Raw genomic sequence first — 14868 nt, forward strand, 5'->3', positions numbered from 1 at the left:
CATGGAGGCAATACAGTGTTGTGTAAGTATAGTAAAGTTAGAACACAAAGAAGAACAGACAGAATTATAAATCATCAATTTATTCACAGCTTGATCAATTTCTTAAGATCCCATTCTGTTGATGTCTCACACTCAGTCACAGCACGACACTGTGACTCTCAGGCCGCCGCCATCTTTGTCACCTTTGACCTGACAGGGGGACCGTCTATTATAAAAGGGGAGGGGTGTAAGTTTTCCACACAGCAAAAGTTGCAGTATAAAACACAGCAAAAGTTGCAGTGTAAAACACCAAAAGTCGCAGTGTAAAACACCAAAAGTTGCAGTGTAAAACACAGCAAAAGTTGCAGTGTAAAACACAGCAAAAGTTGCAGTGTAAAACACCCAAAGTTGCAGTGTAAAACACCCAAAGTTGCAGTGTAAAACACCCAAAGTTGCAGAGTAAAACACCAAAAGTTGCGATGTAAAACACCAAAAGTTGCGGTGTAAAATTTTGTTCTTGTCGGCCACGGTATTGGAGGCTTTCTGAACACTGCCCACACAGCCATATTACTACATCTCAGGGCCCCATACACGAGGCGTCGCCAAAAAGGTTGACCTTGTAGACTGAAACCGCCATATAAACATTCCCGTCGTCCTCTAGTCTGTAACTTATACCTGACCTTGGAGGGCCCTGGGTTAAAACGTACAGGTTGCAGAAGGTTTAGACTCCCCTCACATAGGATGGCAAGTTGTGTGCCATTCAGACGTTTCATATTTTACACCGCTAACCTGTGTTTTCACGTGATTATCCCCATTCACCTGCCACTGGCAACTGTTTAGACAGTCACCATAGAAAGCAGGTGTGACAAGGTAAGTGGCAGTTCAACGGGCTCACGTCCACTTTTCGGGAGGTTCAGTGTTACCTTTCTGTTTTACCTTTCTGTTGTACATAGATCTGAAAGGACATGTGACTGATTTTCAACACTCCACAGTGCTACGTGTTGTAGATTTTGCTCGTCGATTGAACTAGTAAATTTGCACTAATGCATGACCAGAAAGCCTACCCACACAGAGACAAAACCCGAATACCGTGTTTTACAGCAAACTTCAAAATGATCTACAGCTATAAATGCAGACGTTGAGCTCGAAAGAGAATAGAAACGTAAAAAAATTCATTGAACAACATATGATGTCTCTTCAGTTTGCACCAAGGGGCTGGAACGGTTTGTACACTGAAACTTGGAACAGAGCCAGAAATAACAACAGCGATAAACGAACAAAGGATACAGCTCAGAATAATATATGAAGTTGTTTGTTACATATAACATGAAATTATGTTTGTACCCCGTTTGATATGTGAACTTGTGGTTAACGTGTGTATTGCACTTTCTGCTACAAAAAGCCGATGGCCGTCTTTGTTTTCCGGTATGTGGCATAAACCGTTTGAAAGGCCGCCGAGGGGTGTTACGTTATGGCGGGCAGAGTAATTATTACGCTACACCCTGTGTACGTTGACGTTCTCACATTTTCTCAACCACACATATATCCCCATAGATCTGGTGTTCCCTTGGATTTGCGGTAAATATGTTACCCCTGATCTGAGACAGTTGAAGCGCATACTAGTACGATGGTTCCCTGATTCGTCCCTTAACCCTCCACAGGTGTACAAAACAAACAGGTGGCAATGTAGTATTGTAGTTACGGCGATCCCGGATACGACATACGTATCTGAGGTGAGCCATGATATCAAACACGTTAAGCACTCACCGCTAAACGGTGGACAAATGTGGACCGTGCCGACAATGCACATTTATATTTAAACAGATGGATAGCGGTACCGACACGGTGCAACAAGATATCGGGCAGCGTGGAGCAGAGCGTAAACCTGAACAAGCGGAGTCAGGTATTCGTCATCGCTGTATTTTTCTGGCGCGGGAGGCATTGTGTTTCCTGGTAATGTGAACTGCACTGACTTTACAGATCATAGTAAGGGAGATGGTTTGTCGTGAAAACAGTATTCTTTGATTTTCATGACTGAACAAGAGCTGTAAAATTTGCAAAGAGTTTTGCCAATATTTTTTACCTTATAAGGATTATAATGTGGGAATATCAGTTTAACAGTGGTCATTTCAGTAACTTGACATGTTTATTTGTATTACTCTGTATGCGTATGAATAACACGTATATTTTTTTCACACCAGCACTTAGTTACAATACCAGCACATGTACAACTGGCAATATTTGTTACTAGAATAGCAGATATCAAGAGCAGATTTCGATATGTATAGTGTTGTACTTTCATTCGTTTTATTGCAGAACCAGCAGAACCAAGGGTTTTCATAATCCACGCAGGAGAAGACAAAGAGTCAATTGCCCGTCCACTGGTCAGCGCTCTCCATGAACAGGGCTTGGACAAACACGACATATTTTTCGATGAACATTCGATCAAACCTGGTGAAGGCATTCGGGACAGAATAGTGTCGACCCTAAAGAGTGACGCTCTGGAACTTGCCGTCATTGTTGTCAGCACGTCATTTTTAAAGAAAGACTACTGGCCAAAATTGGAATTTGAAACCTGTCTGGAAAACAACAAGCGTATATTACCTATATGGGTTGACGACAACCAGGACGACTTTAAGGCGTTCAGTGAGTTAGTCGGGAAGTATTCCCCCACACTGAAGCAGCGGAAAGCCATTCGAGTACAAAGAAACAGTGTCGCGGATGAGCTGACGAATCTTGCTTCTCAAATTAGAAAGTGTCTTCCTCCTCCAGGTAATTCTCTTGCATTATCTACCAATGTTTGATCATGATTTCTGCATATACCTGATGGATATATATATTACTTGAGGGATAGTTTGACTTCTTATCACGTATGCGTAGGAAATTACACACAAAGGAAAATATTTCCCTGCCTGGCGTTTTGCAATGTTGAATATCTAAATTCTAAGTAATATGGCATGATCTTCTATGCACGGTCCCTCGCAGCTATACAAGCCCTTGCGTATCTACAACCAACTGGAACACCATCAAGTCATTCAGGTTCTTCAGATGAAGAAATAGGCATCGGCAGAAAGCGCCGGTACGACATCTGGGATGGCGATGAAGAAGTGATAGAGAAGAAACTAAAGGAGGAAAAGACTCGTGAGCTGACCGATTTGCAGCGGCTTCACGCGTGGGGGACGGTAAAAATCGACCTACTGAAAAAAGCAGGAGATCTTCTGTCCAAAGAAGAGATTAAAAGACAGGTACAACAGGTGCTATTGGAAATAGACAAAGCCAAAGGCGCAGGGATTAACATTTTGAAGGTTAAAAGCGGCTGCGCAATTATCCACTTGGTTCCGAAGAATGAGGAAAGCTTGGAAAGGTTTTGGGCTGACTACAAGTCTGGGAGACTGAGTAGTGACTTTTCAAGGTACCTCATTACGGAGGAGATGCGAGCTGTTGCTGGTCAGGACGTGATGATAAGAGTCATCATGCTGGAGGAGCAGTACAGGCAGTGGAAAGGTTATCTGCAACTCAGAGGTGCGTATATTATGTAGTCTCAGATGAGATACTGTTTCAACACATTCCAAGTTGCTATGACATATTGAAGAACTGAACATATAATGGTGAAACATTGTTCAACTGTATGTGCTTACTTCTCTCTTACAGAGAAAGCTACGGGCTCTCAGAAGCCAGATGCCCACTCCTCTGTGCGTGAACATACACCCCTGACAGCCACCTCACCTCTCCACAGGCTGATCTTCAAGATATCTCAAGAACTAACAGACAAAGATGTTCAGGTTCGTAACGATACCCTCGTTGTTCTTGACGTTATAATTGTACGTCACATATTTTATCTATCAAGATAACTCCTGAGATAACCTCTCTATGTGACATCTCTTTTTGATCCTTTCGTTCCACATCAATCTTATTCCCTCTAAGAGCTCTAATTATTTGATCTTTTTGGTAGTGCATTTACTAAAGATTTCACAGCTTTGTGCTGAAGTTGAAATAAATTTGAGAGAGTTGCCTCGGTCCGAGCAAGCCGACCGACATGATGATGTTGATGATGAAATAAATTGTTGCATTAACATAAAGTATATCGATTGGTCCCCATCTCCAGATCATGAAAGACCAGATTCGCATCGACCAGACTGAAGATACAATGGCTCCGTACGAGAAACTCACGAATCTGCCGGACATCTTCAAGAAATTGGAAGCAGGCAAGGCATTAGTTTCAGAATGATAGATAGTGTTTCGTACATGTGAAAGTTTTGGAAGTAGCTCCGGATCAAATCAGTACTTCTCTTGAGAAAAGAGCAGAAGGAGTACCGAAACGTTGATAGGTACTTTACTTAACTTGCTTCTGTAAAATAACTGTTTCGCATATTGTTTTATAACTGTATATTACAGTTCTTTTAACACATTCAGCTGAAAGTAAAAAAAAAACTTCATTTATGGACGGTGGCGAGGGGAATTCGTCAGTCACGTTTGGTACCACATTCTCCCCACAGCGCCGTGGCGAGGAGCAGGTCATTATTGAATTGAGGAAGGGTTACCGGAACATTGGCCTATACGTTAGTCGTTACTTTTAGTTAAGTTGTGGAAGAAATCATAGATTAATAGCGATTCATTTTCAATGTTTACTGTGGCCCTAGATAACCACCTTGGGTCTGATGACGACGAGAAACTCACCAATACACTGGAGCTATTGGATGGTCTAGAAAATTTCGACAGACGCTATTTTGAGGTAAGTTCTTACTTTATCAACAGATAGACTGATGACGCCAAGATCTGCTAGCACTAATGTACCACAACCATGTCGCCAAATGTTTTTCTGTGTAAAATACGTCGAAGCATGGTGACTCAACAGCAGATAGCTAGCTGACGAATACCAGACTATAAAGTCATCAAAATGGTTTCCACGAAATTTATCTTTCACTACCCATGTGAAAGTTGAATATCTCTTATTAATTACCTTCTTCGCAAACTTTTAGAGGGGATTATGTGCCATTTTAAAGATGCTACAAAGTCAAGCATTTTCGCCATGTTTGTCATGTGGTCACACTGGTTCTGCCATACAATCATCTTTTCTTTGTTCTTGCTGCAGATGGATATCGAGAACGCCAGAGTAAACGTTGACTTCGTCGGTCGGGAAAAGGAGATGAAGAACTTGGGAATCGACACTGATGGGGACAAGACACACGTGAAAGTAGGGCATATTTTAGTAAACTTATAGTGTAATTTATATATTCATGGTTTAAACAAGCCATTGGAGTCATTGTTGCGGCATTATTAGTGTGGAATGACGACATATTGTGAGGATTCAATCAAAACGTTTTGTAGCATTCTATATATGAATGTGCAATATATTTTTGTACATCAAAAATGACACTGCCTTCTTGTGTTATAGATCATTGATATCACCGGGTGTCCTGGTGTTGGGAAGTCTACATTTGCTCAACAACTCTGCCTAGAGCAAAGTAGAAGGGAGATTTTTATCAGCTTATCCAAGGTAAAGCTTATTTTCATAATTTGCAAATAAAAATTGGTACGTTTCTCATTGACGAACCAAAGCGAATCGCAACCACTATTTAATGTTTGGTCGGTGCCTTGAACAAAAATGCGTACCATCAATCGCACCGTAAGGCTTATATTGTATGTTGCCTAGGTAACAAGTTTTTGTGTTGTATGTTGCCTAGGTAACGAGAGTAGACAACATGCTTCGTTTGATTATGCGAGAATTTGGAGTCACGGATAATATTGATGGCGACGGCAACACCGACGTGGAAGCAACGGTGGCGCATCTCATAGGAACCTACGACGGCGAGGGTAATTTGAAAACTGCATATTCCAGACTTTACAGACGTGTGATCTACCTTAAACTTGTAATAAACCAAGAAATAATATTTTTCATACATTACTGACAGATGGGGCTCATCTCTTGCCTCGTTTCTTGAGTGGGTCATGTAACGTACATTCCGGCTTTTGAAAGATTCATCATGCCAATGTACATATCTACATGGGTAAGAATTTCAAATTGTTGTAATGGCATGTTTACTCTTGGCCATGTCACATCTACAGACTGCTCGCTCCTCCTGGATAATGCCGACAGCCTGTTGAAGAAGCCGGAGTCTCGTAAATTCGCCGGTTTTCTGGCAAAGGTTCAGGCGAACCAAAATCCCAAGGTACAAGTGGACAAACTGCTATAACAGTATATCCTACACTTCCATAAATTTTTCCTGCTGCTTGTTACATGTATATCATCGACTGTCTGGGCCTTTTCATAGAAAACGTAAAATGACGTCAACTAAATGCAGATACACAGGCAAACAAAGAGATAAACACACCGAAAACAGAACCTCCGTATTCAGTGCTAACAAAATGGATATCTGATCATGTGTAGGTTCATGTCATCGTTACGTCGCGATCATCCATTATGAGTGGGCCAGGCCAGGGTGACGTCCCAGCGATAAAATCGACCTCTGTCAACCTGAAGATGCTAGAAGAATCCACGGGAACCGATCTGGTACAGGGACTTGTGGGAAAGGGTAATATCACGCGGGACGAGGCCCGTGAAGTCTACAAAAGGTGGGCATGTATTCAGGAAGTACTCTCCAAGCAGAGGTAGGGTCGCTCGGTATTTTGGCAGTATTTTCGCGTTTTTAATACGTCTTTCTACTTTTACGGTTTTTTTTGTCTTCCTCCCCAGGGAGGGGCAGGGACACGTTTATTTCTATAGATTGCCCCGCCCTGGTGCGTTTGCCGGCAGAGGTAAGGGGAGGAAGACCAAAAAAAAACCCGTAAAAGTAGAAAGACGTATTAAAAACGCGAAAATACTGCCAAAATACCGAGCGACCCTACCTCTGCTTGGAGAGTATTCAGGAAGTAATTTGGGCTTACGTCGATGAAGGTTAGACATCCAGGTAATACGATACGCCAAAAAGTAGTTACTCAAGCAACTGGATATGGTTTTGAAAACGTCAAAACCGTTTGATGACGTTTGATGACGTTTTCAAAACCATATCCAGTTGCTTGAGTAACTACTTTTTGGCGTAATTTGGGCTTAAGGCAAAACTGTGGGTACAAAGGCAAAGATTTTGTATATAGATTCTGTTGTATTTCAGCTGTCATTAGTCTGGTATAAGGTCTGAAAAGCAATTAATGATTTTTTACTGGTTATTGTTGAGCTTATGGACATTTGCTCTACAAATACTTATTGCATCTCTTGCATCAACATCGTTTTGCCACACAGGTGTAAAGGTTGGCCCCTCGCCATCACAATAGCATGTGGGATGATACGGAAGGAGCATCTGCGACCATCGGAGAGTCTCATCAAGGTATATATTTGGCCACATTTCAATATTTTAAGGGACTAAACGTAACGACGATTGTTCTTGACATTTCCCCGTAACGTTTTGGGAATATATTTCCGTTGTGTTTTACAGGATATCAACAACATCAGCGATTTGCTGACCGCCGTAGTCAGTTCTTTGGGAAAGGATATGCTGGCCACGCTGAAGCTGGTGTCCGTGTTTGCCGGACCGTTCACCGTGAAATCTGCCTGTACTATCATCGGGCAGCCTGACCGGCAGTCCCGGGTGTGGGACCATCTCAGGGAGCTGAGGGCCCGCAGACTTATCAAAGCGGAAAGGTAAGTGGGTGAAAATGGCCAGAGAAAACCATTCAGGGGACAAGAAAACTCTGGTGGACTTGATAAAATCCCATAAGGGATCACCGAAAAGTTCATATTGACCAGGTAGTCCTTTCGTAGAGGTTTTAAAGGTTTGACTGTACTTCACGTTTGCTACAATCAAGCTAACATCCGCGGGCGTCAGGAACTGGATGCATGGCGGCTGTAGACATCTGTCTTGTCCTGTTTGATACAGGAAGACCATATCTCTCATAAACCCTTGCATAGCCCAACTGTAAGCGTATCATATGATCTGGAAAAAAATCGAAGAAAATTCGGTTGCAAAATCATCGCCACTGAGCATGATCAACTCACCACGCTACAGTCCAGGCGAGATATACTGCTCAACTAAAAAAAGTCGCACTACGCGAGCTGCAGCGAATATTCAAGAATAAAGACAAATAATAATGTCGCCATAGTGAAGTGTTTACTTTCGTGTCTTCCAGCCACAGCATAGATGGAGCTGTCCGATATGACACACATGATGAGGTGCGGACGTTTATGTCCACCGGTACCGTGGCCACCCACGCTGTTACTCCGGAGGACATGGCTGCAGCTAAGTACAGATTCATGAAGGTACATGGTGAGGTCGTAATGTTCACTGTCATAATTTCAATGGGAATCCTATTTCAAATACCACCACATAAAATGAAGCGGTGTTATCCAAAATTTCTGTAAAATGTCTTAAAACACCTAATCATATGATAAACATATCTGAAATGTGCGTTTTTGTCTGCTTGGCATCTTGGCTATATAATTACTCCGTGAAGGAGGTCAGGACCTCCGGACGGAGTGTTGTGATCGCGATCGGCTGATTTTTCATGTTCGCAGTCAAAACACTGGGTTCTCTTTGTGTAATCGGCACGCAATTTTATACGCCGTCTGCGGGCATGCCCGTGTTGATGCACGAATGTGTATTTTTGCCGTTGCTGCTTTCGCGGTCAATGTAATATTGCAGACGCACCCCTACAATTACGAGGCGAATTGGAATGGTCCAGAAAAACGCGTTGTTTGGAATAGCAGTGGGGGGTTGAACTTCATGCAGATACGGGGTGGTTTTGATAAGTGGTTCCAGATGTTTTTGCCCATGCTTAAGAGATGCCAAGTTTTTTGGAAGATGTTCGCAGCCAAAACGCATTCTTCCGTACGTCGCATTTCTGTGTAATTTCGCATGTGGTGTGGCATTATGTCCGGGATGATGCACGTCTTTTTAATTTAACCGTAGCTGTTTTGATATTGAAGTAAATGCATATTTTAGAAACATCCCTACTTTTACAATCCTGTGGAATAGGCCGTAGGTTTAGGCAGTTGTCTGGTAGCAGACGTACTGTAAGCAGATATCCTGGTTATCTGGCCGGCGGTAGTAACACTCGCGGTGCTTACCGCAACTGTTGCTGGAATTTGGCCTGTTCCAGGCGCGCTTAATTAGGTACAGGCACGGTGAGACGATGGGGCTGTCTTTGTTACTAGACACGACCATGATAGTCCGATCTTTATGTGAATGCAATGATTGTGTGTGTGTAATTAAAATGAACTTCGAACTTGAAGCACAGTATCTTTACACGCCCTGGGAGCAGTAATGGATTTAGCTCTTTGTATGTTTTATGCTTGTGACGCGCCCTCGCATACTCTTCGGACATGTTCTAAGTAAATTTCCACACTTCGGATTCTTAACAAGTAAAGAAAAATTTACATTCCTGTTAACCTTTGATAAACCAAATATAACTACCCATACAGCATCTTACATTTATACAATTACTAAGAAGCGAGAAGTTGAAAAGACTAGAATGCATTAGACATTTATATATACATGTACATGTAATAGTTATATGTATATTTATATGAATATGTATTCGAATATGTATAATGTGACCTGTGCTTAGCCCAGTGGGGCAAAAATGTACAATAAAGGTCTTCATTCATTCATTCATTCATTCATTCATTCATTAACCGTTGCCTAATTATATTGTCTGCACAGTAGGTCTGGCATTGACGCTTGGGATTTTGTTGAAATATATAAAACTTCACGGAGGATTGTCACCTATGGCTTCTTGTTTATGTTTTCAATTTGAACTTTGGGTTTGTTTTGTTTTTTTATTTTATTTTACTGAAGCTGTACGAAGAAAGACTGACTACAGTTGCACAGGACATGCAGAGGAACATACACCAGGCCGTCTACAAGTACAATAACGATGTCGACAACTTTAACCACTTCCTTGCACTGATACAACAAGAGACACAGGAGGACTATGACTGGTAAGGTGTTGTACGTATCTTTGTCAAGTTGTTTATATGTCCGCATTTATTTGAAAGCAGTTAAGTCAGAGGAGGTAAAGGAAATATTGTAACCGAAGACTGATACGATAATATAGGAATAGCTAGCAGTGTTTTTCACATTCCGATTTTAAAAGCACTAAGTTGTATAGAACGGTTCTGAAAACCAGGGAAAGCTTAAATATTTCTCCTACATCTTTGGAAATACAAATCCTTTGATTTCACTCGCCATGTGCACTCTTTAAATACTGTCAAACGTTTCAGCGTAGCAAACACTTGGCTTGCAGCTATTGCACCGATTCGTTCAATTTTATGTGTTTTGTCTGGAAAGATGTGTGGTACAATGTTTTAAAATTTAGTTGTGTTTAATGTTGGAGGCGCAAAGAAAGAGACGAACAGCATACTTGGTTGATGGACACCAAAGCGGAGGAGGTTGGTGATAGAAGCGCAGTCCACATCTTACTCGAGCAAATGATGGTGGTGAAGGAAAGGATTTCTTTCTACACTGGCCCAGCAAAACGATTGAAGAAACAGGTAATAAGTACCACTGCTTCTTCTATCTTTACTTCCGTGATGGAGGTTTTGTTTGTCTGTGTGTTTGTGTGCCCGTTACTTGAATACAGCACTCGCAGTACGTAAGTGAGGGGTAATTTTGTAACCGGAGATTGAGATGAAGGTCATAATCTTTTTCGTGTTTAACAATTTTCTAGATGCAAACAAGGGACATTCAACGAAGACTAAAGTTGAATATTCAACAGGACGCAATCTATTATATACACGATTTAATAGTGCATTACGGTAACAAAACGCACATCTATCAGAACACACAGATCTATGCTGAGATGCTGTGTTGGTTGGCAGAGACGCATCTCCAAGAGAATATGCAGAAGGATGCCTGGGATCGACTGGAGGAGGCAAGGAAGGCCCTGGAGGCCAGGCCAGACAGGAAAGAAGAATCGGTTCAACTGAGCTTTGCAAGATACCACTATGTGTCAGGTAATTTTTAGTATGTGTATAACCTGTGGATACCGAAGAGTCCAACAAAAAGACTCAACACACATACTTGCTGGTGGTAATATGTTAAAATCACAGTATGTCCATCCCACCAAATGATGCGTAGGGTGGAGCCCATCCACGCTTCTCAGCGCTTGGGCCACACAGCTGTGCACGCACAAAATCATATTACGTTAGCAGGGGGCTAGTCTACTATTAGCTGTGTTCAACTTCCATACTGTGTTCAACTTAACATACCAAACCTTACATGTATCTAAGGCAGCCAAATGGCTACTTCAGTGTGCTAAATTTGGTTATGACTCGTTGGGGTAGGGGTGGGGGTAGTTATGACTCGTCTCGATATGGTACACCTAGAAACTGGATGTTGTTTTCATCCCTGTGCAGGTATTTACTTCAGTCATCGCGACGACTACAAACACAATGTCCGTCATCTTGACCAGGCACGAGACATCCTGTCTAAGGTATGGAAGTGTGACTGAAAGGCGAAACGCAAATTTTGGACCGTCCGTTTGTGATGTTCAATGTATATTATGTAGCATTGCCATACATTATTGGTGATGCGTTGTGTTTGTCTGTGGAGCTAAAAGGATGGGTGAAGCCTGCCATCTCTGTTTCAGGCGAAGATGGCGGGAAATCACGTTCTGTATGCTCGGGTGGTGAATTCGCTAGGATTCGCTCACCACAACCACGCCAAGACCAAGAGGGGGCAAGAGTACCTCGGTTTGCTTCAGGAAAGTCTAGCAATGCACAAAAAGGCACACGACGATCATCATCGGCGTTGTCGGTAAGGTTTTCAATATTATCTCTCATTACATATCAACACATTCATGAAGATCCGCCCTACCCAAGTTGGCCTTATTCTATATCGCTAATGAAAATAAAATAAAACAACACAAAATGCAAAGGAATTTCAATTTCTTTGCATTTTGTATTAAAATACAATATTTTTTGTTCATATTAAATAGAAATGGTATCTTTCAATCAACATAGGAGTATACATTAGCTTCGATGAACTACATTCTATAATGCCACATTCCAACATTACGAGCACCTTGGCCTAATGAACCGTTGTAGGTTTCGTCTCCTTGTTTACCCCCAAATCTCCCCATCTGGAGCATAGAGGGAGAGGGGAGGTTACCGTTACAGGTAAGGCAGGTCTCCTGCGAGGCTCGGAAGGTTTCAACAGTCGGGATCACGGTTTCAACACCAACATTTTCCTCTTCCAGGACAAGATAACCACTTTGACTGCGCTACGTATCTCATGAACATCGGCGTGGTTAACTTGGACATGGGCTGGCACTACAAAAGAGCTCGGCAGGCCACAGAAGCCGATCAGGCCTTCAACAAAGCACTGGAGACATTCTTTGATGCAGAAAGACTCGTCAAGGCCATGCGTCTGGAGGTTGGTATTGTAAGGTCCAAATAACTGTTATGCATTTGAACAATATCACCACAGCTTTGGCTTTATGCACCCTTTTCCCAGCTAGACGCTGCGACCATCAAGCGACAAAGAAAGATCGCTCAGCCTACTAGTATTTCATCCGTATATACCAAGGAAAACCTTGAGTTCATTGCTCATTCCCAAACCGTGTTCATCGTTAAAAATATAATTGCAGAAGCAACACAACTACGGCCTTCTCCAGTACAACATGGCCCGGTGTTACGAGGCTTTAGGAGACCTGGCAGAAGCAGTCAGTCGTGTGCAAAGAGCACAGGAAGTCTTGGAAAGCATCTATGACAGGTACATTCTGCATTGCCACAGACATGGTTGTGGATATCTTGTTACTTCATAACGTTAAACATGCCAGCATTACGACTTGACTACTACTATTAAAAACCCTGTCTAAATAAACCAATACCTGAGTGGTATTCTTGTGCAATTTTGACCGTATATGTGGAGTTTTCGTGCCATACGGTCTATTTTCTACTTTATAGCCATCCTGACATCGCCGACTGTCTGTACTTCATCGGGAAGCTGAGCAAGGAGAACAACGACCCGGAAACAGCCAGGACGTACTTCAAACTGAGTCTGGAGCACAACGAAGGACTAGGTCGGCAATCAATCCCCTACATCAATAACATTACAATCTGTTACTATGTAATCTTTAATTAAGGGTTAATGACCCGCCCCGAGGTGAATATGGTGTGATAAAGCCTTGTCAGTTGCTATAACCACAGAATAAAGCCACCAAGTTATATTTTTTCTGACTCTAACCCCTTCCCTCATGGCCTCGATAAAAATCGGTCAGAAGACCGATTTAAGTATTTCATGAATAAATAAAGGCTCAAACAAACAAATGTAACAATTGACACCTCTTTCTGTCGAACCCATAGCTCTTCTTTCTGTCCTGTCGGTTGGGATAGAAATGGTTGAAGGGAAGCGTTGTTTTCTTGTGGTAAGATATTTAGGCTTCAGTAAACTTGTGGCTAATATTTGATAAGATACATAGATTATTTCCGGTAACGTGCCCTCCTGTTCCCTTCTACAGGTGATCGCCGTAATGCATATGAATGGGACAGGCTGAAGAAAGCCATAATGGCTTCCTGTCAGGAGCAGGAGAGAGAATGGTATCGTCAACGGTTTGAGGTATTACATGTTTTTCAGTTGGTTACACGCCCTTCCTGCGACCGACTTTTCAACGACCATTTGAAAAAAAATTGAGAGATTGCCCAATGAATTCCCTACATGGAGAACGAATTGATCAAAGTTTTTGTGTGTTTTCTTGTCTTTCAAACCACACTTTTGTATCGCGCGTCATATTCAATTATAAAATCAGGGTTACACAAATCTAATTTTGGTTGCACAGCGATCGTTGTCTAGTGGAAAGAGGACCTTACCTATTTGTGAATCCAGGATCATCAGCATAATGTGTTTCCTTCTTTCCACAGAAAATTGATGGAACGCCCTACAGGGAACCACTAACAGCGGCATTGGCAGGTACAGAAAGATTCTTTTGTTAATGATTGAAGCAGGAATTACGAGAGTTGGCGGTTACTGCTGGATGAGTCCATTCGTGCAATCTCACATTGACCGTCGAGATGTTTTCATACCATTCTGTCTTTGACATCAGTATTATAAGCGGAGTTTCACATGTCATAAAGAAATTTACGTCATCATGTACATTTCTCTGACAGGATTTGGCGGCCGCATGGTAGCCAGACTGCTGAGACCGCTGCATACCTTCATCAAAGATGTCTGGACGCCTTATCCGTGATGGTCTCCATGGTCTTAGGGAACGCTAATTTTTATGTCGTCATCTGGACCGAAAAAGATCAAGAAACCTTCATATTTTACTTGCCATTAGCGGCTCATGTCCACATGAACTTTATTCACTATCTACAAAATGTTCAATCTTTATACGTATGTTGCATCAAGAAATGGATTAAATATCCACATTTCCTTTTTGCGCGACTGTATTACTCCCTGAACAATTAAAAACAATCTGTGTGGCATATTGAAAAACGATCTGGTTTACCAAACCATTCTTTTTCCTTATAATATGATCATTCCATTTGTACATTTGAAAAGTTCCCCTGCCCGTTATACAAATCTTAAGTCAATAAAAATAACGTGAATCAGGATATTGAACAGTTCCTGAATTTTCTCCCAATCTTGTACAACATATGAACTTACGTTCATTATCTTTCATCTTTTTAATACGAATTCTAGGTGTTTGGAAATACCTACATTAGTTCACTCTTTTTTTTTAATATAATTCAGGCTTTCACCACATGGCCTTGAGCTTGCATCCTTAGGTGTTGTTTTTATAAAATTGTATTCTGCATTCTCGGATCTGTTTTGGGGTCTTACCCATACACCAAACATCGCAAAGATCTATGCATAACTCGACAGGCCCCCCTCACGTGTTGCTTATACGTTTTATTTATATTTTTCAAAAGGTTACATGTAAGTAAAGAAAATGACA

The 14868-nt window shown here is 41.8% G+C and overlaps 1 protein-coding gene across 1 annotated transcript; it reads left to right on the top strand.

Annotated features, from left to right (window-relative positions):
- The first annotated feature begins 688 nt into the window (after positions 1 to 688).
- On the top strand, positions 689 to 14859 carry LOC109478460. Its single transcript, XM_019779994.1, is given in 27 exon segments — positions 689 to 849; positions 1804 to 1882; positions 2296 to 2751; positions 2965 to 3501; positions 3631 to 3761; positions 4085 to 4184; positions 4620 to 4711; positions 5072 to 5173; positions 5375 to 5476; positions 5664 to 5793; positions 6046 to 6149; positions 6368 to 6552; positions 7217 to 7301; positions 7410 to 7615; positions 8101 to 8230; positions 9768 to 9910; positions 10306 to 10462; positions 10750 to 10924; positions 11327 to 11403; positions 11560 to 11706; positions 11708 to 11726; positions 12169 to 12344; positions 12559 to 12683; positions 12878 to 12993; positions 13432 to 13529; positions 13832 to 13880; positions 14078 to 14859. Coding segments are annotated over 26 exon segments (3801 nt in total). The 5' UTR covers positions 689 to 849; the 3' UTR covers positions 14158 to 14859.
- Positions 14860 to 14868: the final 9 nt, after the last annotated feature.

The sequence above is a fragment of the Branchiostoma belcheri genome, unplaced genomic scaffold, assembly GCF_001625305.1.
Source record: "Branchiostoma belcheri isolate BF01 breed outbred unplaced genomic scaffold, Haploidv18h27 scaffold44, whole genome shotgun sequence".
Taxonomy (NCBI): domain Eukaryota; kingdom Metazoa; phylum Chordata; class Leptocardii; order Amphioxiformes; family Branchiostomatidae; genus Branchiostoma; species Branchiostoma belcheri.